General features: G+C 51.8%; 1 protein-coding gene across 1 annotated transcript in view; it reads left to right on the plus strand.

The window, feature by feature from the left end:
* PRKDC (protein kinase, DNA-activated, catalytic subunit) overlaps positions 1–26,496 on the plus strand; it is a 3,158,350-nt gene that overhangs the window by 1,447,045 nt on the left and 1,684,809 nt on the right. Inside the window, exon 55 of the mRNA XM_078687323.1 lies at positions 4,692–4,865. Within this exon, the coding sequence (XP_078543449.1) occupies positions 4,692–4,865 (174 nt within the window). The remainder of the gene's footprint in view (positions 1–4,691; positions 4,866–26,496) is intronic.

The raw sequence follows: 26,496 nt of genomic DNA on the forward strand, positions 1-26,496 counted from the left end.
CCTTTTTAAACTGACATGAAAACATTAAAGTGACCAATGCAAACAAGGTTGTCTGTTCAGCTGAAACGCGTTGGGCATCCAATGTTTGTGCTATATTGTATAAACTGCTGGATTTTTTGCACCTTCATGGAATTCTCGGTCTGTTTTGTGTGTGTGTATGTATATATATATATATATAAGTTACGCTTACTTTGTACCCAGCTGGAGTAACTCGCGAACGGGTGCTCGTAGGTGGCGGTACCATCCACATTAATATAAAGCTCGCATTCCAACAATCAAGTAGGAAATAAGCACTCACAGGCAGTAATCCACTGGCTTCTTTTATTCAATCAAACAGACTTGTTTCGGCGTGCAGCCTTCCTCGGTGTTAACACACCGGGAAGTCGCCATTTTTACAGTCATGAGCATTAGCATTGCCACAAACAAGGGATCATAATACTGGTAGTGCCGTCAGCGCCATATTGTAATGCATATTCGTAACGTACACAATAGTAAATTACCAGTTTTTTACCAATGTACGTTTATTTCACAGAGGTATTCGTCAATATTATTCAATATTTCAACCAGTTTCAGATATCCATCATTATTATGACACATGCTCGCGCAACCCTTTTTGTCACTGATCGAGCATCCTGCGCCCCATTCCTGAAACAGATTATTAACTGCTTTTAAATCACAATTTACATGCCGCAACTTTCACAAATAAAGCATTGAATCAATACCTTTTTCGTACAATGCCTGTCATTATGCTTAACATTGCGTATCTGCTTTTGCACATGCGCACATGTGACCAGTCAATTACACATTGGTCAGTGCTTCCAATTGCAAGTTAGTGAATACAGCGTCGCCACTTTAGAACATGTTTATCCCTCATTGATTACACATTTCTTATGTATCAAGTGCCCCATTCTAGCCGTATATCGGCATTGTCATAGCTTAAATTAAATCTACATAACATACCTTCATTGTCATGTACTTTTAACGGCATATAACTATTGTTCCTCTGTGTTGTGCTACGAGAATTACAGAAGAAGTAGAAACTCCAATTCTCATTATTATCGTCAGAAACAATGTTGTGAATAATCACAAGTGAAAACTGATAATGTGTGAATTTTAATTTGTTACAACTATAAAAGAATATGTTGTATTGGACGTTGTTAGAGTACCGCCGCTATGAACAAAGTAGCTATTCACTAGGCTGAGTGCATTTTGTTGTGATCATGTGACACAAAGGGCAATGCCTTTTTTAGGTCTCCGCCTAGCAAAGGCTGCGCTTGCGCAGACTCGCTGGGGAGATCTTATGTTTTACAGAGTGGGGCTTGAACCCGCCCCTCTTCTCCATTGGCTGGCTTCCTAAACGGAGGCCAGCCATTGGAGGAGAGGGGCGTCACTCCGTTCAAGCTCCGTCTTTTTGGGATTCGGGGGTGTGTTTTTTACTTTCTTTCTCTCCTCTTCCCATTGGCTGGAATTTTACCCTCCAGCCAATGGGAAGAGGAGAGAAAGAAAAACACGCCCCCAAATCCCAAAATGAGGCTGCGTTTCTCCGAGGCATTTCTGCATCACCTCGGAGAAACATGGTTGTGTGGAGTGCTCCTCTCTTGTTCTTAAATGGGGGTGGTTTAGGAAAAAAAGTTTTATTATATTATAGACTAGGTTATGTGAAGTCATGTATGTGCTATTCCATACGGCTGTATCCTCTATTCCCAGCAAATTTCCCCACACCCAACCGTTGAAAGAATTATGCAAGTGTTGTCCCCAAAGTACTTTAAGGGACAGAGTGAGGTGCTTAAGCATTCCTTGGCCGCAAGCGGCCATCTTGGAATGGCTATACTTGTAAAACTTCGCACGAGCTTCCATTTGAATTAACGATGAAGCTGGCATTTCCCGCATTCAATCCACATTATTAATTCGCGATTTTAACAAAGTAAATGTGTCACTTTTGTTATTAATTTTGGATTACGATTTAATTGAAAAGATACGTGCAATCAAAAAACACAGCTACGTGTCTAAAGTTCACTTAAAAGAATACGCTCTTTCATTAGATTGGCACAAACCAAAAATACTCTCGTTTCTGGGTAACTATTTTAACTCGCCTAGCGTAATCGACCTGCTTAAAGATGGCCGCCGCGTGCGCACACACCGAGTGACCTGTCTCCCTGCTCCCTCTATCCTTCCAGCTACTTCTTGGACTTCACCCATCTCAATTTCCAGCCCTAGGTAGAAGAAGTTGTGCGAGCCCTCAACGCTGCCCAACCCCCTTGTCTGAAAGCGCCTCCATTTGGACTTTGCACGCTCGCGACCGTCACCCCCACTTGTCAGCCCGTCCCGAGGACCGTCTGCGCCCCCTCCCTCGTTCCCACTTTCCCTATCCCTTCGGTTGCGCGCGCCCCCGCTCCTCTCCATCCCACGGAGCTGCGGGCACGCCCCCGCCTCCCCATCCATCGGTGTGCGCGCGCAGCCCCCTGCTGGAGAGACGCTTACGGTATTTCTTTGGCTTCGCCGAGCCCGAGAGGAGAGAGAGCGCACGAGCTGAGAGAGCCGGTGGCAGGAACGGGAGGAGGAGGCCGCCGCCGCGGGGGCAGGACACAAAAGCCCGAGGAGCCCCAGCCCGCCGGGACACAGCTGCACGCCGGTGCCCCGCACTCCGCCGCCGCCCCCTGCAGCAGCCGGTTAATGGCCCTGGCCCCACGGGGCTGCCCCCCGACTGGTAGCTGCGCGGCACCCGGGACCCCTGACACCCTGGGTGGGACTCCAGAGGACCCGCCACCCCGCCCGGACTCCCAGCAGCAGCCACGATGAGGTGAGGAGCCGCCGGTCACCATGGAGATGCCGCGCTGCGCCGCTATATTTAGGTTTCCATTGGGAAAAAAAATCTTGACTATTTATTCCTCGTTTTAATGCTGCGTGCAGGAGGACAACCCGCCCCCGTGCTGGGAGAAGTGCACGGGTTCATTTAACTTTGTGTAATGAATCACCCGCAGTCACTGCATCTTGGTTTCTTTTTCATATTTACCTGGTTGAAGGGCAAATGCAATGAAGGTGCGGTGGGTGAAAGTGGGAGTAAATGCAATGGGTGTGGGTGCTGGTAGTGTTTCTGGTTAATGAGGGGCTTCTTGTAGCCCATCGTGCATTAACATGAACCTAATATGGACAAACGCAGGTGATGCTGCCTCCAGCCCTGCCAGGCAGCCACCACACCTGAACACTTGCCTTACCCTTTGCTTTCCGGTAGGTTCATGGCATGTGTGTTCTGATATTTTATTTGCCAGATCTATGCTGCCGGCTGTTCTATATAGCTCCGCTCTGCATTACTACACGGTTAAAGGGGCGGGCGTAGTGTAAAAAGGGTCTTTACCCTGCATTAAATTAGCCACAGATCAGAGGTTTGTATAGAACCATTGGATGTGAAGAGAAATGTGTCCCCGAAGCCCCAGGTGACGGGGTTTCTGGAGCTCACAAACATGGAACTGGTCTCTCCAGGAATTATGTTGGGTTGACCGTGTGCGGTTCCGTTAATTGGAAATGGAATTTATCAATTGGCCCAACAAGTTGTGAGATGGTAGCAGCAAGTAGACGGGCCTTTCTGTTTACGGTACGGCATACAAAGTATGTGGCCAGCCTTACACCTTTTTATACATGATATATAGTGACCCATCTACGCCCTCATTCTATGCTCCCTAAGTGTTACACATAAGCATACACTTCAACCTTCTCCCCTTGGGGCTGTTGCAGCTCCCCCACTTAGGTAAGATGATATTTCTTCTGGCTGCAGAATACCCTCCAAACCATATGAAAAATCGGCCTCCGAGTAAGTGAAACCACTATGAGGTTTTTGTTGGTGTTATTATCAAACCGATCACAGAGAGCTGCGGTGGCTTGTGTCGGCACCTTCTAGAGCCCGGTATTTTCGCTGCTGTGTCTGGTTTGTTGCATTGCAGCAGCTGCTGCTGTTTTTCACCCCTTTCCCTTCGCAATTGATACGCACAAAGCAGAAAACCCCCTTCATCGGCCAGGAAAACCCTCGCTAACTCCCAGCCTTCCCCTGCAGGGCTGCGATAACCTGGTGGGTGGAGGTGGAAGGGTGAAATTCTTTTTTTTCTCTCGTTATTGTGCGCGAGGGAGGCTGACACCTGGCAGAGCTGCGCTTCTGATTTACGGGGGATATTCCCTTAGCTGTTTTATGAGCAAAATCTGCTCTTGGATTTTGGTGCAAGATTCCGTGAGGAATGTGTCCTGGGATCCTGCTTGTTCTCAGGCTCTGCTGCTACATTTATGATTTGCCAACCTCGCTGCAAGCCCCAGCCTTTCACGTGAGGCATATGGCCAAGTAGGGCTGTGGGAGGGTTACAGAAAATGGCACTTTCCGCATTATGTATTTTCATGCGCGCTTGGACTCGGGGTCATCCTTTGTATGGAAGATAAATAGGGTCGCGGTTGGCAAGTCGTTTAGAATGTAACCCTATATTTCAGGAGGATACCTGGTGAGCTATTACCTTGTACAACATTGTAATAAAAGTATAACTACAAATACATATTAAAAAAGAAAAACATATGAACACTTGTGAAAAGTACATTTTTACCAATGTATCCCATTTAAAGTGGAAAATAAACCCGATAATCAATTTAAAAATAAAATGTCATTACAATACATATATAGAGCTGATCTATCTATTTTGTTTTTGATATTTTAGAGATGATGAAAGACAGAAAGTCTGCTTGGATATTGTGTATAAGATGTTGGCCAAACTGCAGCCATCAGAGCTGAAGGAACTTCTGCCAGCTGTTCTAGTTTTCAGCACGCACCCATCTCCACTGTGTCGTGAACGAATGTATAATATCCTTATGTGGACCTATGACAATTACAGGTATGGTGATAATGTAGTATAATTTATCAAATTGTTGAAGGAAGTTTCCACATGGGCTAAACTCGAACTATACACTTATTGAATGGAACATTTTGTATTCAAAATATGTTTTAGAATCAGCCCCTGCAATGTGGATAAGATTGGCATTTCATTTCAACATGCAGAAAAAAGATGGCTAATGTGTTTTGTTCTAGTGAAAAAACTGTAAAAGTGAAGTGAGGCAAATGACTGTGAATTTAAATAATGTATCAAGTAGGATACATGTGTTGATTATCAAAATACATTGTTTGATGATTTTGTGAGCTGCTAAGTATAATAAGTCCATGCAGTTGTCCTTCGTGTAATATATGATAAAAACATTAATAAAACATAATCTGAAAGAAACAGGTTAGTATTAGATTCCTTACCTTAGAATATCCCCAGGCGTCAGTCTGGATCCGGAAACTTTTGCGTAGCAGTACCCCTGCGCGTCGGTAGGCGTCGTCTGCAGGCGTCCCCTGCGGCTCCGCGTCCGTCGTTGGCGCCGTGCGCCGTGATGACGTCGCTGGAGTATATAGACGCCGCCTCCGCGCGCTGACGTCAGTTCTTCTTTTTTCCGCGCCAGTTAGCGCAGATCCGAAGAGCAGTACTCCGGTCTTTTGACCATAGTTTTTTGATTATATCTACTCTTAAGGTGCCGGTAGGATGCCCGGTTTTAAGAATTGTGATGGGTGTGACCGCACGATGTCGGTCACGGACCACCACCGACTCTGCCTCCGGTGCCTGGGCCCGGACCACGACGTGGACTCCTGCGTCGACTGCCGGGCCTTGACGAGTAAGGCTAGGCGGGAGCGGTCCCGCAAGCTACTCGAGCTCCGGGTGTCGGCCCGCGTCGAGAGCGGTCCCGGTCCGGCCGGAGGTCGAGGGAGCGGTCGAGGGAGCGGTCGCGGAGCCGCCACGAGCGCTCCGGAAGTCGTCGCCATTCCTCTAGTTCCTCAGGTAAGAAACACAAGAAGTCGGGGTGTCGTCATCGTACCCCCGACTCCCCCCGACGCTCGCGCGATGCGGCCGGGGGTTCAGGTGGCCCCACCCCCGCGGCTTCGCGAGGGTTGCCGACGCTGCCTGCTCCATACCCGACGGTCCCTGGGCACGGCGCGTCGCGCGGGGAGATAGAGGAGTTCCTCATGGCCATGAGGGCACTGTCTCCTCCGACGGGGCCTACGGCGCCTGCGGGCCCGGTGGTCCCGTCCGGGGGCCCGAGCGGTTTGGGTGCTCCTGCCCCGGTGCCGTCGGGTGCTCCGGCCCCGACGCCGCCGGCGGCTCCGACCCCGGCGCCGCTGGGCCCTTCGGGGTCGACGCCGGCTGGTCCACCGGCCTCTCCGGCGCCGATTCCATCGGGGCAACCCATGGTGCCGCCTCCGCGCGGCGCCGGGCCTCCGGCGCCGGCTCCGGGCCTCCGGCGCCGGCTCCGGGCGGCGCCACCCCCATTCCCTCTCCGACTCCAGACGCGGAGTCGGACCGGCGTCGGCCGACGCAGAGTCCGACGCCGATGGGGCCCATGGGCCCCGAGGAGCCGGTCTACATTGTTGACTCCGAATACGGGGAAGATGTAGAATACGGAGAGGGTTGGGAGGGGTCTGAGGACCCTCTGTCACGCGAGTGTCAGTATGACGTGGACTGGACAGGTGATTTGGGTGACGCCAGTGGTCTGGACGACTCTCCTAACCCTGGTTTTGTCTCGCCTCCTACCGTGGCCTCGGAGGCTGGGGCTGCTTATTCAGTGGTGTTGATGAGGGCTGCCAAGGCCTTACACCTTGAGCTCCCCGTCGCGGTCGTGAGGCCTAACATCCTCACCGAGGTCTTCAAACCGCAGGCATGCCCGCAGGAGCCTCTGCTGCCGTTCAACGAAGCCTTGACAGACGTTCTTTTGGGCACGTGGTCCAGGCCCGCTTCAGGTTCGCCTGTTGATAGGAACGTGGCCAGACGCCACCGTCCGTGTCCGGACGACCCCAAGTTCCTGTCCACCCATCCCACCCCTGAGAGTCTGGTGATCCAGGCCTCAACTTCCCAGACCGCATTCCCGTCGGCCCCGCCCGATCGGGAATCTAAGAGGTACGACCAGTATGGGAAGAAGGTCTTCTCGTCCCTGAGTTTGGGACTGCGGTCTTGCAACACCGCATGCCTCTTGGGACGCTACACCCACTCTCTGTGGGATACGGTCGCGGAGTTGCTGCCTGAATGCCCGCAGGAGGTACGGGCAAAACTCGGCCAGGCTATGATTGAAGGCCGAGATGCAGCAAGATATTCCATCAGGTGTGGTCTTGATACGACCGACTCGCTGGGCAGAGCGATGTCCACGACGGTGGCGATTCGTCGCCACGCTTGGCTGAGATCCGCCAATTTTTCGGCAGATGTCCAAAATACTTTGATGGACATGCCGTTCGATGGCAGTCGCCTGTTTGGCGACAAGGCGGACCACGCGCTGGAGCGCTTCAAGGACTCCAGGGTCACGGCCAAGTCCTTGGGTCTTTCGACCCAGTGCCAGCAAACGGGTTCGTTTCGCTCCTTTCGTGGCCAAGGAAGGGGCGGTCCCACACGTGCTGCCAGCCACGCACCGCAGAACACTTCTCAACGCGGTGGCGGCCGTGGATTCCGCCGTGGAGGCGGTCGGGGACAACTGCGAGGTCAGACCACACCTCCCCCCGCAGCGACAGCCTCCAAATCCTCCTAGTCCGTGCTTTCAGGCCCATGTGATGCCAGTGGGTGGCAGGGTTCACCATCACCACTCCCGCTGGCGCACTATCACATCGGACAGGTGGGTGCTGCAGCTTGTCCGAAGGGGCTACTCCCTCCCCCTCGAGACCACTCCTCCAGCCATGCCACCGCAGAACCACCGTGTGTCGGGGGACCACTTGACACTTCTGCAGGAGGAAGTTACGGCCCTCTTGGCCAAGGGGGCCATCGAGCGCGTTCCTGGGCCAGAAGTAGGGTGTGGTTGCTATTCCCACTACTTTCTGGTACCCAAGAAGGACAATGGGGGCCTGCGTCCTATCTTGGATTTACGGAACGTCAACGGCTTCCTCCGAAAGGAGAAGTTCAAGATGTTGACTTTGGCTCAGGTCTTGGCTGCTCTAGACCCGCAAGACTGGATGGTGGCGTTGGACTTGCAGGATGCGTATTTTCACATCCCCGTCCTGCCGGCCCACCGGCGTTACCTGCGGTTCACGGTAGGCCACGAGCACTTTCAGTTTATCGTGCTCCCATTCGGCCTTACCAGCGCCCCACGGGTGTTCACGAAAGTGATGGCGGTGGTCGCAGCTCATCTGCGCCGGTTAGGGGTTTCAGTCTTCCCCTACCTCGACGACTGGTTGTTGAAGGCGGGCTCGCCCCAGACAGTCGTCCACCACCTTCAGATGACGGCAGACCTCCTGCACGAGCTGGGGTTTTCCATCAATGTGCCGAAATCACACCTGTGTCCCTCTCAAAAGCTCCTTTTCATCGGAGCGGTTCTCGACTCGGCGCAGTTTCGGGTTTATCCTCCGGAACGGCGGGTCCGGGATATACAGGCTTTGATTCCCATCTTTCAGCCGTTATCCCGGGTCTCGGTCAGGTTGACGCTGCGGCTTCTGGGGCTGATGACCTCCTGCATCCTTCTGGTGCATCACGCCAGGTGGCGGATGCGGGCTCTGCAGTGGGACCTGAAGTTTCAGTGGGCCCAGCATCAAGGCAACCTATCCGACCATGTCCTGATCTCGGAGGGCACTGCGAGACAGTTGCAGTGGTGGCTTACGGACCGCGATTGGGTCAGAGGCAGATCCCTCTCCCTTCCCCAACCGGAGCACGTAGTTGTGACGGACGCGTCCCTCCAGGGCTGGGGAGGCCACTTGGGAGAGGCGGAGATCAGAGGCATCTGGTCTCCGGCGGAGTCCCGGCTCCATATCAACATGTTGGAGCTGTGGGCGATTCGCCTAGCACTGAAGGCAGTCCTCCCCTTTGTCAACGGGAGTGTAGTGCAGGTGTTCACGGACACCACCACCGCCATGTGGTACTGCAACAAGCAGGGCGGAGTGGGGTCGTGGACCCTTTGCCAGGAGGCCCTGCGTCTCTGGCAATGGCTGGAACGTCAGAGCGTGACTCTGACGGTTCAACACCTGGCAGGTTCTCTGAACGCCAGGGCGGACTAACTCAGCCGTCGGTGCTCGGTGGATCACGAGCCTTGGTTAGATCTATTCGCCACAGAAGAGAACGCGCAATGTCATCAGTTCTGCGCGTTGGAGTTTCCAAGACTGCACTCGCTCGGAGACGCCTTTCGGCGCGAGTGGAGTTGCGGTCTGTTGTACGCCTTTCCGCCTATACCACTTCTGCCCAGAGTGCTGAAGAAGATCAGGCGCGACCGGGCCCAAGTTATCCTTGTGGCTCCGGACTGGGCTCGAAGGTACTGGTATCCCGAGCTACTCAGCATGTCAGTCGGTCCCTCGATCCGCCTGCCCCTTCAGGAGGACCTTCTGTCGCAGCAGCAGGGGACGGTGCTCCACCCGAACCTGTCCATTCTCCACCTCCATGCGTGGAGATTGAGCGGCGACAGTTGAGGCCATTTGACTTGCCTCCTGAAGTCTGTGATGTGATTCTGGCAGCCAGGCGTCCCTCCACAAAGTCGGTATACGCCTGCCGGTGGAACAGATTTGTGGCATGGTGCACAGCAAAGGCTGTGGATCCCCTTTCTGCCCCTCTCTCCGAGGTTCTCCTCTTTCTTCTCTCTCTTGCCCAGCAGGGCTCTGCTCTGGGCACTATCAAGGGCTACCTTTCTGCCCTTTCCGCCTTCTTAAGGCTACCTGATCAGCCATCTTTGTTCAAGTCCCCTATTGTAACGAGATTCTTGAAGGGCATCACGCACTTGTATCCACCTGTTCCGTTCGTGATGCCTCAGTGGGACTTGAACCTGGTTCTGACTTTCTTGATGTGCGCTCCCTTTGAGCCGCTTCATTCCTGTCCTCTCCGTCTTCTGACTTTAAAGACGGCCTTCCTGGTTGCCATCACCTCTGCCAGGAGAGTGAGTGAGCTCCAGGCTCTTTCTGTCAAACCTCCTTTCATGTCCATTCATCCAGACAAGGTGGTTCTGAGAACTAGACCTTCTTTCCTGCCCAAAGTAGTTTCTGCTTTTCACATCGGGCAGTCCATCACCTTACCCTCCTTCTTCCCGCCTCCGCATCCTTCAAAAGATGAAGAGCGGCTCCATCGTCTGGACCCAAAACGTGCGCTTTCATTTTAGATGGATCGCACACGCCAGTTCCGGGTGGATGACCAACTGTTTGTTGGCTACGTGGGTGAGAAGAAGGGAAGGGCGGTACAGAAACGAACCATCTCTCGGTGGGTCGTCCTGTGCATCAAAGCGTGCTACTCTTTGGCTCGAAAGGAGCCTCCTGTTGGGCTGAGAGCCCATTCCACTCGGGCCACGGCGGCTACTACTGCCCTGGGCCGGGGAGTCCCTTTGCAGGACATTTGCCAGGCGGCTACGTGGGCCTCGCTGCACACCTTTGCGAGGCACTACTGCCTGGACAGTCAAGTCCGGAGGGATGGCTTCTTTGGCCGTTCGGTCCTCCAGGACTTTCTGGTGTAGGTTTGTATTGGTTCGCAGACCCACCACCGGGGTTGGTATTGCTGGGGTATCTATTCTAAGGTAAGGAATCTAATACTAACCTGTTTCTTTCAGATGAACAAGTTACTTACCTTCGGTAACGATATATCTGTAAGAAACAGTAGTTAGTATTAGATTCTTTACCGCCCCTCCCATCCTCCCCGTTCTGCGAACTGATACCTAGGGTTAAGGACATCCCTTTCAGGGCCCTAGTTTCAAATGGCACCAGTGTTGGTTCTCACATGGCTCTGCGTGTTCTGGCGCGGAAAAGCTGTGTGCAAAGAACTGACGTCAGCGCGCGGAGGCTGCGTCTATATACTCCAGCGACGTCATCACGGCGCATGACGCCGACGACGGACGCGGAGCCGCAGGGGACGCCTGCAGACGACGCCTACCGACGCGCAGGGGTACTGCTACACAAAAGTTTCCGGATCCAGACTGACGCCTGGGGATATTCTAAGGTAAGGAATCTAATACTAACTACTGTTTCTTACAGATATATCGTTACCGAAGGTAAGTAACTTGTTCGTTAATAACAGAGGTTCATGCCTATGTCCCCATATCTGTGTTTGGTGCCTTAAATTCACCTGGCTTTGCAGCAACTAAACTGTCAGCGGTACATTCTTTTATTTTTGTTTTGCATTTCTTATCCTTGCATTGAAGTTCCAGTTGCGGTTTAAGTCTGTACTTCCCTGCCTGTCTCCCATCACTACTTGAGGCCTTCCTTGCCATTTTGTCCACAAGTGTCTCCTTAGTACAATAAAGTTATTACCACCCCTCTTTACCCTACGACTAAAAATCAGTGTCAACTGACTGACTTTTCCTTGAGTCCTATAATAACTTTCATAATTGCCACCAATTTTGTTCAAGATTTTCAGGAATGCATTTCTTCCTTGTAATTAGTGGGGTTGCTTTCAGCTTACTCCTTCAGCCCACCATCCTCCACTTCGGCCCACTCTGTTAAAAACAACAATTATATTACGATTTCACAAGACCATCTATTACTGGTGCTTAATTTTTGTTATCATTTATGCTTCCTTTGCTATGTGCGCTTTCTTTTGCTATGCTTACGTTTGTATCTGTGTACAGTTCCCAAATTGTGCCAGCTTACATCTTCATTTTGCCAATCTGTGATCTGAAGCGCACATGTCTGTTCCATGGGTCAGGCTGTAACTTATGCAGTTATCATTCTACTGAATTACTGCTTAAAACAATGTAATTTGGACTTTCTCCAAATTAAGTAGCTGCTAGCCTCAATGTGTTCTTTTGTCGTTCTTGTAATATGTTTTCTGCAACTCAGTCGAAGATAAAGGAAGGTTATTACGCATTGTGTGTCAATTAGACAATCGCTTTGGTAACCAGCAAGACAAATTCCATTTTTATGAATAATTAGTTCATGTGGTCATAACTGTTCTCTCACTGGAGTGAGCCAACAACCTGCCTCTTCCCATTTCAGAAGCATGAGGTTTGAAATTGGGACCACAGATGGGAAATAATGCCACCTGAATATGCTACCTTCTCTGGTAACCGAGCAAGGGAGTATCCAGAAAAATAAAATTTTCCCAACTTTGAACCATATCGTGAATAATACAGTGAGCCAGTTTCAGCGACAGAGCCTCACCTTCATTAGGAAGAGTGTTCTACCACCGCAAACATTTTTCTGTTTATAAGGGAGCCATATGGTGACTGTTTTACAGCACAACCTTCAAATATATTTTTACCAAAATGTTGCACATTTGCAGCCAGTTCTCCTAGGGTATTCTTAAAATCATCTGAAAAATCAAGACTTCCATTTTAACCCCTTGCATGCTCATGATGGCCCCCGCCCATCATGCATCACGGTGGGCGTGTGCGGAGGACGGCTGGGGGCCGTCCGAATCCCGCCCACTTTTAAAAAAGCCAGCACAGCGTGAAAATTTGCGCTGCATGCAAGGGGTTAAAGCTGACCTTCTCAAGGGGTGCAGGTGGTGGGTTCCTCTCTGTTATTTATTTAAAAATGGAGACATGGGGGGAGGAGCTACGCCTGCAACCAAGATGGCTGCATAGGCTCCCGGCTCCGCTGACCTCCGTCCCCCGCTGGATAATCCTGTTATAAATCCTGACTATCCACCCTGCCTCCGGGTGTGTGAACCACTACGTTCCATTTTGGTGCAATCCCGGGATTTTTTCCAGCTTTCTAGAAGAAGTACCGTTGAGTTTTAACTTTGGGCCTACACCAGCTCGTGAGCCGGGGACTCGAGTACTGGCCCAGCCGGGTTCCAGTTGAATAACAACGACTGTGGGTGATCGTCAGGGTCCGGTCCTTGGATGTGGAAAAATTTTCGAGCCCGATTTTGACGGCGGTTGTTTCTCTAGCATACAACCGATGGAGGGTTGACGAGGCACAACAGTGCGCTGAGGGTGTGGGTCCCTCGCCCGGGGACCCGGTCTGACCCCCGCCGGTGTTTTCCGGAATGGGATCTACGCTTGGCACCGAGACCTAGACCGCGGCCTTGGTAAGCCGTCAGTCTCCCTCTGCGACAGTCAGTCTCAGGATTAATTGATTCCCCCGGGGTAGGCCGGGCCTCGGGGGGGACGCGAACATGGATATTTCAGAACAGGAGTCCGTGGGACGGACTGGGTCTGAACCGTCGATACGATCTGTTTTGGCAGCGCTCTGGGCCTTCCATTCCCGGGTGGAGTCCATGATCCAGAAATCGATTGCAACTGCACACGATCTCGGACAAGTAGGACCGGACCCTATACAGTCTCAATATCCTGATCCGTCTATATCACCCACGACAGTCCCCATGGTAGCGATGGGCCCCGTGCCACAAGAGGTGTCGGAGCTTCATTCTAACGTGATGGCCGATGATCGTGTACTCGACGTGCTCTATGGATCGCCCAGCCCATCAGCATCTCCTTCCGAGCTTGTTCTCATTGTGCCCCCCTTCCAGACGCTCGTGCTTGGAACTTTCTGTGGAATGGTTCGGTGTCTCATCCCTCTTCGAAATTTTTAATATCCTTACAGGGACAAGGATGAGACTGATTGTTGGAGTTTGGCACCATAGGTTTTTGAATTGGGTTCTGTCGCCATTGTGTTGACGGGAGGCAGGGTGGTGTTTACTGTCCCCCCTATTTCGTTTTTTAACTTTGCTTTTCTACAAATTTCTGTGCTTCATACGGTGATGCTTGGTTCTGGCGGGGGGGAGCAGGGACCGGGGGCCCGTATTGAGATGTCCTCCTCCAAGTTTTACTACTTTTAGTACCTAGTTAGATGGGGCGACCGGCACGCAGCTAGTTGGGGATAGGGCGAAAGCCACATGCTGGGGTGCAGGGTGGGGGGAGGGGTGTGTTTGTTTAGATTTGTATTTGTAGTTTTTCTTTCGTTATCCTTTATAATCCTGATACAGTTGGTGTATTTACATTGCGCGTTTGTGTTTTGGATGGATGGGTTCTGGGTATTACTGGCATAATTAACCTAATTGTTGCGTGGTCCCTTGATGTGTCCGAGATGCGGCTGCTGTATCGTAATGTTTATCGCTCCACCCTTTCCCCTCCCTTCTACTTTGAACTGCTGCTCGATATTTATCCTGTTTTCAGGGGGGGGGGGGGGGAACAGAAGTAGGGTGTGGTTGCTATTCCCACTACTTTCTGGTACCCAAGAAGGACAATGGGGGCCTGCGTCCTATCTTGGATTTACGGAACGTCAACGGCTTCCTCCGAAAGGAGAAGTTCAAGATGTTGACTTTGGCTCAGGTCTTGGCTGCTCTAGACCCGCAAGACTGGATGGTGGCGTTGGACTTGCAGGATGCGTATTTTCACATCCCCGTCCTGCCGGCCCACCGGCGTTACCTGCGGTTCACGGTAGGCCACGAGCACTTTCAGTTTATCGTGCTCCCATTCGGCCTTACCAGCGCCCCACGGGTGTTCACGAAAGTGATGGCGGTGGTCGCAGCTCATCTGCGCCGGTTAGGGGTTTCAGTCTTCCCCTACCTCGACGACTGGTTGTTGAAGGCGGGCTCGCCCCAGACAGTCGTCCACCACCTTCAGATGACGGCAGACCTCCTGCACGAGCTGGGGTTTTCCATCAATGTGCCGAAATCACACCTGTGTCCCTCTCAAAAGCTCCTTTTCATCGGAGCGGTTCTCGACTCGGCGCAGTTTCGGGTTTATCCTCCGGAACGGCGGGTCCGGGATATACAGGCTTTGATTCCCATCTTTCAGCCGTTATCCCGGGTCTCGGTCAGGTTGACGCTGCGGCTTCTGGGGCTGATGACCTCCTGCATCCTTCTGGTGCATCACGCCAGGTGGCGGATGCGGGCTCTGCAGTGGGACCTGAAGTTTCAGTGGGCCCAGCATCAAGGCAACCTATCCGACCATGTCCTGATCTCGGAGGGCACTGCGAGACAGTTGCAGTGGTGGCTTACGGACCGCGATTGGGTCAGAGGCAGATCCCTCTCCCTTCCCCAACCGGAGCACGTAGTTGTGACGGACGCGTCCCTCCAGGGCTGGGGAGGCCACTTGGGAGAGGCGGAGATCAGAGGCATCTGGTCTCCGGCGGAGTCCCGGCTCCATATCAACATGTTGGAGCTGTGGGCGATTCGCCTAGCACTGAAGGCAGTCCTCCCCTTTGTCAACGGGAGTGTAGTGCAGGTGTTCACGGACACCACCACCGCCATGTGGTACTGCAACAAGCAGGGCGGAGTGGGGTCGTGGACCCTTTGCCAGGAGGCCCTGCGTCTCTGGCAATGGCTGGAACGTCAGAGCGTGACTCTGACGGTTCAACACCTGGCAGGTTCTCTGAACGCCAGGGCGGACTAACTCAGCCGTCGGTGCTCGGTGGATCACGAGCCTTGGTTAGATCTATTCGCCACAGAAGAGAACGCGCAATGTCATCAGTTCTGCGCGTTGGAGTTTCCAAGACTGCACTCGCTCGGAGACGCCTTTCGGCGCGAGTGGAGTTGCGGTCTGTTGTACGCCTTTCCGCCTATACCACTTCTGCCCAGAGTGCTGAAGAAGATCAGGCGCGACCGGGCCCAAGTTATCCTTGTGGCTCCGGACTGGGCTCGAAGGTACTGGTATCCCGAGCTACTCAGCATGTCAGTCGGTCCCTCGATCCGCCTGCCCCTTCAGGAGGACCTTCTGTCGCAGCAGCAGGGGACGGTGCTCCACCCGAACCTGTCCATTCTCCACCTCCATGCGTGGAGATTGAGCGGCGACAGTTGAGGCCATTTGACTTGCCTCCTGAAGTCTGTGATGTGATTCTGGCAGCCAGGCGTCCCTCCACAAAGTCGGTATACGCCTGCCGGTGGAACAGATTTGTGGCATGGTGCACAGCAAAGGCTGTGGATCCCCTTTCTGCCCCTCTCTCCGAGGTTCTCCTCTTTCTTCTCTCTCTTGCCCAGCAGGGCTCTGCTCTGGGCACTATCAAGGGCTACCTTTCTGCCCTTTCCGCCTTCTTAAGGCTACCTGATCAGCCATCTTTGTTCAAGTCCCCTATTGTAACGAGATTCTCGAAGGGCATCACGCACTTGTATCCACCTGTTCCGTTCGTGATGCCTCAGTGGGACTTGAACCTGGTTCTGACTTTCTTGATGTGCGCTCCCTTTGAGCCGCTTCATTCCTGTCCTCTCCGTCTTCTGACTTTAAAGACGGCCTTCCTGGTTGCCATCACCTCTGCCAGGAGAGTGAGTGAGCTCCAGGCTCTTTCTGTCAAACCTCCTTTCATGTCCATTCATCCAGACAAGGTGGTTCTGAGAACTAGACCTTCTTTCCTGCCCAAAGTAGTTTCTGCTTTTCACATCGGGCAGTCCATCACCTTACCCTCCTTCTTCCCGCCTCCGCATCCTTCAAAAGATGAAGAGCGGCTCCATCGTCTGGACCCAAAACGTGCGCTTTCATTTTAGATGGATCGCACACGCCAGTTCCGGGTGGATGACCAACTGTTTGTTGGCTACGTGGGTGAGAAGAAGGGAAGGGCGGTACAGAAACGAACCATCTCTCGGTGGGTCGTCCTGTGCATCAAAGCGTGCTACTCTTTGGCTCGAAAGGAGCCTCCTGTTGGGCTGAGAGCCCATTCCACTCGGGCCACGGCGGCTACTACTGCCCTGGGCCGGGGAGTCCCTTTGCAGGACATTTGCCAGGCGGCTACGTGGGCCTCGCTGCACACCTTTGCGAGGCACTACTGCCTGGACAGTCAAGTCCGGAGGGATGGCTTCTTTGGCCGTTCGGTCCTCCAGGACTTTCTGGTGTAGGTTTGTATTGGTTCGCAGACCCACCACCGGGGTTGGTATTGCTGGGGTATCTATTCTAAGGTAAGGAATCTAATACTAACCTGTTTCTTTCAGATGAACAAGTTACTTACCTTCGGTAACGATATATCTGTAAGAAACAGTAGTTAGTATTAGATTCCTTACCGCCCCTCCCATCCTCCCCGTTCTGCGAACTGATACCTAGGGTTAAGGACATCCCTTTCAGGGCCCTAGTTTCAAATGGCACCAGTGTTGGTTCTCACATGGCTCTGCGTGTTCTGGCGCGGAAAAGCTGTGTGCAAAGAACTGACGTCAGCGCGCGGAGGCTGCGTCTATATACTCCAGCGACGTCATCACGGCGCATGACGCCGACGACGGACGCGGAGCCGCAGGGGACGCCTGCAGACGACGCCTACCGACGCGCAGGGGTACTGCTACACAAAAGTTTCCGGATCCAGACTGACGCCTGGGGATATTCTAAGGTAAGGAATCTAATACTAACTACTGTTTCTTACAGATATATCGTTACCGAAGGTAAGTAACTTGTTCGTTAATAACAGAGGTTCATGCCTATGTCCCCATATCTGTGTTTGGTGCCTTAAATTCACCTGGCTTTGCAGCAACTAAACTGTCAGCGGTACATTCTTTTATTTTTGTTTTGCATTTCTTATCCTTGCATTGAAGTTCCAGTTGCGGTTTAAGTCTGTACTTCCCTGCCTGTCTCCCATCACTACTTGAGGCCTTCCTTGCCATTTTGTCCACAAGTGTCTCCTTAGTACAATAAAGTTATTACCACCCCTCTTTACCCTACGACTAAAAATCAGTGTCAACTGACTGACTTTTCCTTGAGTCCTATAATAACTTTCATAATTGCCACCAATTTTGTTCAAGATTTTCAGGAATGCATTTCTTCCTTGTAATTAGTGGGGTTGCTTTCAGCTTACTCCTTCAGCCCACCATCCTCCACTTCGGCCCACTCTGTTAAAAACAACAATTATATTACGATTTCACAAGACCATCTATTACTGGTGCTTAATTTTTGTTATCATTTATGCTTCCTTTGCTATGTGCGCTTTCTTTTGCTATGCTTACGTTTGTATCTGTGTACAGTTCCCAAATTGTGCCAGCTTACATCTTCATTTTGCCAATCTGTGATCTGAAGCGCACATGTCTGTTCCATGGGTCAGGCTGTAACTTATGCAGTTATCATTCTACTGAATTACTGCTTAAAACAATGTAATTTGGACTTTCTCCAAATTAAGTAGCTGCTAGCCTCAATGTGTTCTTTTGTCGTTCTTGTAATATGTTTTCTGCAACTCAGTCGAAGATAAAGGAAGGTTATTACGCATTGTGTGTCAATTAGACAATCGCTTTGGTAACCAGCAAGACAAATTCCATTTTTATGAATAATTAGTTCATGTGGTCATAACTGTTCTCTCACTGGAGTGAGCCAACAACCTGCCTCTTCCCATTTCAGAAGCATGAGGTTTGAAATTGGGACCACAGATGGGAAATAATGCCACCTGAATATGCTACCTTCTCTGGTAACCGAGCAAGGGAGTATCCAGAAAAATAAAATTTTCCCAACTTTGAACCATATCGTGAATAATACAGTGAGCCAGTTTCAGCGACAGAGCCTCACCTTCATTAGGAAGAGTGTTCTACCACCGCAAACATTTTTCTGTTTATAAGGGAGCCATATGGTGACTGTTTTACAGCACAACCTTCAAATATATTTTTACCAAAATGTTGCACATTTGCAGCCAGTTCTCCTAGGGTATTCTTAAAATCATCTGAAAAATCAAGACTTCCATTTTAACCCCTTGCATGCTCATGATGGCCCCCGCCCATCATGCATCACGGTGGGCGTGTGCGGAGGACGGCTGGGGGCCGTCCGAATCCCGCCCACTTTTAAAAAAGCCAGCACAGCGTGAAAATTTGCGCTGCATGCAAGGGGTTAAAGCTGACCTTCTCAAGGGGTGCAGGTGGTGGGTTCCTCTCTGTTATTTATTTAAAAATGGAGACATGGGGGGAGGAGCTACGCCTGCAACCAAGATGGCTGCATAGGCTCCCGGCTCCGCTGACCTCCGTCCCCCGCTGGATAATCCTGTTATAAATCCTGACTATCCACCCTGCCTCCGGGTGTGTGAACCACTACGTTCCATTTTGGTGCAATCCCGGGATTTTTTCCAGCTTTCTAGAAGAAGTACCGTTGAGTTTTAACTTTGGGCCTACACCAGCTCGTGAGCCGGGGACTCGAGTACTGGCCCAGCCGGGTTCCAGTTGAATAACAACGACTGTGGGTGATCGTCAGGGTCCGGTCCTTGGATGTGGAAAAATTTTCGAGCCCGATTTTGACGGCGGTTGTTTCTCTAGCATACAACCGATGGAGGGTTGACGAGGCACAACAGTGCGCTGAGGGTGTGGGTCCCTCGCCCGGGGACCCGGTCTGACCCCCGCCGGTGTTTTCCGGAATGGGATCTACGCTTGGCACCGAGACCTAGACCGCGGCCTTGGTAAGCCGTCAGTCTCCCTCTGCGACAGTCAGTCTCAGGATTAATTGATTCCCCCGGGGTAGGCCGGGCCTCGGGGGGGACGCGAACATGGATATTTCAGAACTGGAGTCCGTGGGACGGACTGGGTCTGAACCGTCGATACGATCTGTTTTGGCAGCGCTCTGGGCCTTCCATTCCCGGGTGGAGTCCATGATCCAGAAATCGATTGCAACTGCACACGATCTCGGACAAGTAGGACCGGACCCTATACAGTCTCAATATCCTGATCCGTCTATATCACCCACGACAGTCCCCATGGCAGCGATGGGCCCCGTGCCACAAGAGGTGTCGGAGCTTCATTCTAACGTGATGGCCGATGATCGTGTACTCGACGTGCTCTATGGATCGCCCAGCCCATCAGCATCTCCTTCCGAGCTTGTTCTCATTGTGCCCCCCTTCCAGACGCTCGTGCTTGGAACTTTCTGTGGAATGGTTCGGTGTCTCATCCCTCTTCGAAATTTTTAATATCCTTACAGGGACAAGGATGAGACTGATTGTTGGAGTTTGGCACCATAGGTTTTTGAATTGGGTTCTGTCGCCATTGTGTTGACGGGAGGCAGGGTGGTGTTTACTGTCCCCCCTATTTCGTTTTTTAACTTTGCTTTTCTACAAATTTCTGTGCTTCATACGGTGATGCTTGGTTCTGGCGGGGGGGAGCAGGGACCGGGGGCCCGTATTGAGATGTCCTCCTCCAAGTTTTACTACTTTTAGTACCTAGTTAGATGGGGCGACCGGCACGCAGCTAGTTGGGGATAGGGCGAAAGCCACATGCTGGGGTGCAGGGTGGGGGGAGGGGTGTGTTTGTTTAGATTTGTATTTGTAGTTTTTCTTTCGTTATCCTTTATAATCCTGATACAGTTGGTGTATTTACATTGCGCGTTTGTGTTTTGGATGGATGGGTTCTGGGTATTACTGGCATAATTAACCTAATTGTTGCGTGGTCCCTTGATGTGTCCGAGATGCGGCTGCTGTATCGTAATGTTTATCGCTCCACCCTTTCCCCTCCCTTCTACTTTGAACTGCTGCTCGATATTTATCCTGTTTTCAGGGGGGGGGGGGGGAACAGAAGTAGGGTGTGGTTGCTATTCCCACTACTTTCTGGTACCCAAGAAGGACAATGGGGGCCTGCGTCCTATCTTGGATTTACGGAACGTCAACGGCTTCCTCCGAAAGGAGAAGTTCAAGATGTTGACTTTGGCTCAGGTCTTGGCTGCTCTAGACCCGCAAGACTGGATGGTGGCGTTGGACTTGCAGGATGCGTATTTTCACATCCCCGTCCTGCCGGCCCACCGGCGTTACCTGCGGTTCACGGTAGGCCACGAGCACTTTCAGTTTATCGTGCTCCCATTCGGCCTTACCAGCGCCCCACGGGTGTTCACGAAAGTGATGGCGGTGGTCGCAGCTCATCTGCGCCGGTTAGGGGTTTCAGTCTTCCCCTACCTCGACGACTGGTTGTTGAAGGCGGGCTCGCCCCAGACAGTCGTCCACCACCTTCAGATGACGGCAGACCTCCTGCACGAGCTGGGGTTTTCCATCAATGTGCCGAAATCACACCTGTGTCCCTCTCAAAAGCTCCTTTTCATCGGAGCGGTTCTCGACTCGGCGCAGTTTCGGGTTTATCCTCCGGAACGGCGGGTCCGGGATATACAGGCTTTGATTCCCATCTTTCAGCCGTTATCCCGGGTCTCGGTCAGGTTGACGCTGCGGCTTCTGGGGCTGATGACCTCCTGCATCCTTCTGGTGCATCACGCCAGGTGGCGGATGCGGGCTCTGCAGTGGGACCTGAAGTTTCAGTGGGCCCAGCATCAAGGCAACCTATCCGACCATGTCCTGATCTCGGAGGGCACTGCGAGACAGTTGCAGTGGTGGCTTACGGACCGCGATTGGGTCAGAGGCAGATCCCTCTCCCTTCCCCAACCGGAGCACGTAGTTGTGACGGACGCGTCCCTCCAGGGCTGGGGAGGCCACTTGGGAGAGGCGGAGATCAGAGGCATCTGGTCTCCGGCGGAGTCCCGGCTCCATATCAACATGTTGGAGCTGTGGGCGATTCGCCTAGCACTGAAGGCAGTCCTCCCCTTTGTCAACGGGAGTGTAGTGCAGGTGTTCACGGACACCACCACCGCCATGTGGTACTGCAACAAGCAGGGCGGAGTGGGGTCGTGGACCCTTTGCCAGGAGGCCCTGCGTCTCTGGCAATGGCTGGAACGTCAGAGCGTGACTCTGACGGTTCAACACCTGGCAGGTTCTCTGAACGCCAGGGCGGACTAACTCAGCCGTCGGTGCTCGGTGGATCACGAGCCTTGGTTAGATCTATTCGCCACAGAAGAGAACGCGCAATGTCATCAGTTCTGCGCGTTGGAGTTTCCAAGACTGCACTCGCTCGGAGACGCCTTTCGGCGCGAGTGGAGTTGCGGTCTGTTGTACGCCTTTCCGCCTATACCACTTCTGCCCAGAGTGCTGAAGAAGATCAGGCGCGACCGGGCCCAAGTTATCCTTGTGGCTCCGGACTGGGCTCGAAGGTACTGGTATCCCGAGCTACTCAGCATGTCAGTCGGTCCCTCGATCCGCCTGCCCCTTCAGGAGGACCTTCTGTCGCAGCAGCAGGGGACGGTGCTCCACCCGAACCTGTCCATTCTCCACCTCCATGCGTGGAGATTGAGCGGCGACAGTTGAGGCCATTTGACTTGCCTCCTGAAGTCTGTGATGTGATTCTGGCAGCCAGGCGTCCCTCCACAAAGTCGGTATACGCCTGCCGGTGGAACAGATTTGTGGCATGGTGCACAGCAAAGGCTGTGGATCCCCTTTCTGCCCCTCTCTCCGAGGTTCTCCTCTTTCTTCTCTCTCTTGCCCAGCAGGGCTCTGCTCTGGGCACTATCAAGGGCTACCTTTCTGCCCTTTCCGCCTTCTTAAGGCTACCTGATCAGCCATCTTTGTTCAAGTCCCCTATTGTAACGAGATTCTCGAAGGGCATCACGCACTTGTATCCACCTGTTCCGTTCGTGATGCCTCAGTGGGACTTGAACCTGGTTCTGACTTTCTTGATGTGCGCTCCCTTTGAGCCGCTTCATTCCTGTCCTCTCCGTCTTCTGACTTTAAAGACGGCCTTCCTGGTTGCCATCACCTCTGCCAGGAGAGTGAGTGAGCTCCAGGCTCTTTCTGTCAAACCTCCTTTCATGTCCATTCATCCAGACAAGGTGGTTCTGAGAACTAGACCTTCTTTCCTGCCCAAAGTAGTTTCTGCTTTTCACATCGGGCAGTCCATCACCTTACCCTCCTTCTTCCCGCCTCCGCATCCTTCAAAAGATGAAGAGCGGCTCCATCGTCTGGACCCAAAACGTGCGCTTTCATTTTAGATGGATCGCACACGCCAGTTCCGGGTGGATGACCAACTGTTTGTTGGCTACGTGGGTGAGAAGAAGGGAAGGGCGGTACAGAAACGAACCATCTCTCGGTGGGTCGTCCTGTGCATCAAAGCGTGCTACTCTTTGGCTCGAAAGGAGCCTCCTGTTGGGCTGAGAGCCCATTCCACTCGGGCCACGGCGGCTACTACTGCCCTGGGCCGGGGAGTCCCTTTGCAGGACATTTGCCAGGCGGCTACGTGGGCCTCGCTGCACACCTTTGCGAGGCACTACTGCCTGGACAGTCAAGTCCGGAGGGATGGCTTCTTTGGCCGTTCGGTCCTCCAGGACTTTCTGGTGTAGGTTTGTATTGGTTCGCAGACCCACCACCGGGGTTGGTATTGCTGGGGTATCTATTCTAAGGTAAGGAATCTAATACTAACCTGTTTCTTTCAGATGAACAAGTTACTTACCTTCGGTAACGATATATCTGTAAGAAACAGTAGTTAGTATTAGATTCCTTACCGCCCCTCCCATCCTCCCCGTTCTGCGAACTGATACCTAGGGTTAAGGACATCCCTTTCAGGGCCCTAGTTTCAAATGGCACCAGTGTTGGTTCTCACATGGCTCTGCGTGTTCTGGCGCGGAAAAGCTGTGTGCAAAGAACTGACGTCAGCGCGCGGAGGCTGCGTCTATATACTCCAGCGACGTCATCACGGCGCATGACGCCGACGACGGACGCGGAGCCGCAGGGGACGCCTGCAGACGACGCCTACCGACGCGCAGGGGTACTGCTACACAAAAGTTTCCGGATCCAGACTGACGCCTGGGGATATTCTAAGGTAAGGAATCTAATACTAACTACTGTTTCTTACAGATATATCGTTACAGAAGGTAAGTAACTTGTTCGTTAATAACAGAGGTTCATGCCTATGTCCCCATATCTGTGTTTGGTGCCTTAAATTCACCTGGGTTTGCAGCAACTAAACTGTCAGCGGTACATTCTTTTATTTTTGTTTTGCATTTCTTATCCTTGCATTGAAGTTCCAGTTGCGGTTTTAGTCTGTACTTCCCTGCCTGTCTCCCATCACTACTTGAGGCCTTCCTTGCCATTTTGTCCACAAGTGTCTCCTTAGTACAATAAAGTTATTACCACCCCTCTTTACCCTACGACTAAAAATCAGTGTCAACTGACTGACTTTTCCTTGAGTCCTATAATAACTTTCATAATTGCCACCAATTTTGTTCAAGATTTTCAGGAATGCATTTCTTCCTTGTAATTAGTGGGGTTGCTTTCAGCTTACTCCTTCAGCCCACCATCCTCCACTTCGGCCCACTCTGTTAAAAACAACAATTATATTACGATTTCACAAGACCATCTATTACTGGTGCTTAATTTTTGTTATCATTTATGCTTCCTTTGCTATGTGCGCTTTCTTTTGCTATGCTTACGTTTGTATCTGTGTACAGTTCCCAAATTGTGCCAGCTTACATCTTCATTTTGCCAATCTGTGATCTGAAGCGCACATGTCTGTTCCATGGGTCAGGCTGTAACTTATGCAGTTATCATTCTACTGAATTACTGCTTAAAACAATGTAATTTGGACTTTCTCCAAATTAAGTAGCTGCTAGCCTCAATGTGTTCTTTTGTCGTTCTTGTAATATGTTTTCTGCAACTCAGTCGAAGATAAAGGAAGGTTATTACGCATTGTGTGTCAATTAGACAATCGCTTTGGTAACCAGCAAGACAAATTCCATTTTTATGAATAATTAGTTCATGTGGTCATAACTGTTCTCTCACTGGAGTGAGCCAACAACCTGCCTCTTCCCATTTCAGAAGCATGAGGTTTGAAATTGGGACCACAGATGGGAAATAATGCCACCTGAATATGCTACCTTCTCTGGTAACCGAGCAAGGGAGTATCCAGAAAAATAAAATTTTCCCAACTTTGAACCATATCGTGAATAATACAGTGAGCCAGTTTCAGCGACAGAGCCTCACCCTCATTAGGAAGAGTGTTCTACCACCGCAAACATTTTTCTGTTTATAAGGGAGCCATATGGTGACTGTTTTACAGCACAACCTTCAAATATATTTTTACCAAAATGTTGCACATTTGCAGCCAGTTCTCCTAGGGTATTCTTAAAATCATCTGAAAAATCAAGACTTCCATTTTAACCCCTTGCATGCTCATGATGGCCCCCGCCCATCATGCATCACGGTGGGCGTGTGCGGAGGACGGCTGGGGGCCGTCCGAATCCCGCCCACTTTTAAAAAAGCCAGCACAGCGTGAAAATTTGCGCTGCATGCAAGGGGTTAAAGCTGACCTTCTCAAGGGGTGCAGGTGGTGGGTTCCTCTCTGTTATTTATTTAAAAATGGAGACATGGGGGGAGGAGCTACGCCTGCAACCAAGATGGCTGCATAGGCTCCCGGCTCCGCTGACCTCCGTCCCCCGCTGGATAATCCTGTTATAAATCCTGACTTTCCACCCTGCCTCCGGGTGTGTGAACCACTACGTTCCATTTTGGTGCAATCCCGGGATTTTTTCCAGCTTTCTAGAAGAAGTACCGTTGAGTTTTAACTTTGGGCCTACACCAGCTCGTGAGCCGGGGACTCGAGTACTGGCCCAGCCGGGTTCCAGTTGAATAACAACGACTGTGGGTGATAGTCAGGGTCCGGTCCTTGGAAGTGGAAAAATTTTCGAGCCCGATTTTGACGGCGGTTGTTTCTCTAGCATACAACCGATGGAGGGTTGACGAGGCACAACAGTGCGCTGAGGGTGTGGGTCCCTCGCCCGGGGACCCGGTCTGACCCCCGCCGGTGTTTTCCGGAATGGGATCTACGCTTGGCACCGAGACCTAGACCGCGGCCTTGGTAAGCCGTCAGTCTCCCTCTGCGACAGTCAGTCTCAGGATTAATTGATTCCCCCGGGGTAGGCCGGGCCTCGGGGGGGACGCGAACATGGATATTTCAGAACAGGAGTCCGTGGGACGGACTGGGTCTGAACCGTCGATACGATCTGTTTTGGCAGCGCTCTGGGCCTTCCATTCCCGGGTGGAGTCCATGATCCAGAAATCGATTGCAACTGCACACGATCTCGGACAAGTAGGACCGGACCCTATACAGTCTCAATATCCTGATCCGTCTATATCACCCACGACAGTCCCCATGGCAGCGATGGGCCCGTGCCACAAGAGGTGTCGGAGCTTCATTCTAACGTGATGGCCGATGATCGTGTACTCGACGTGCTCTATGGATCGCCCAGCCCATCAGCATCTCCTTCCGAGCTTGTTCTCATTGTGCCCCCCTTCCAGACGCTCGTGCTTGGAACTTTCTGTGGAATGGTTCGGTGTCTCATCCCTCTTCGAAATTTTCAATATCCTTACAGGGACAAGGATGAGACTGATTGTTGGAGTTTGGCACCATAGGTTTTTGAATTGGGTTCTGTCGCCATTGTGTTGACGGGAGGCAGGGTGGTGTTTACTGTCCCCCCTATTTCGTTTTTTAACTTTGCTTTTCTACAAATTTCTGTGCTTCATACGGTGATGCTTGGTTCTGGCGGGGGGGAGCAGGGACCGGGGGCCCGTATTGAGATGTCCTCCTCCAAGTTTTACTACTTTTAGTACCTAGTTAGATGGGGCGACCGGCACGCAGCTAGTTGGGGATAGGGCGAAAGCCACATGCTGGGGTGCAGGGTGGGGGGAGGGGTGTGTTTGTTTAGATTTGTATTTGTAGTTTTTCTTTCGTTATCCTTTATAATCCTGATACAGTTGGTGTATTTACATTGCGCGTTTGTGTTTTGGATGGATGGGTTCTGGGTATTACTGGCATAATTAACCTAATTGTTGCGTGGTCCCTTGATGTGTCCGAGATGCGGCTGCTGTATCGT

Source organism: Lissotriton helveticus, chromosome 4_1 (assembly GCF_964261635.1).
Source record: "Lissotriton helveticus chromosome 4_1, aLisHel1.1, whole genome shotgun sequence".
Lineage (NCBI taxonomy): Eukaryota > Metazoa > Chordata > Amphibia > Caudata > Salamandridae > Lissotriton > Lissotriton helveticus.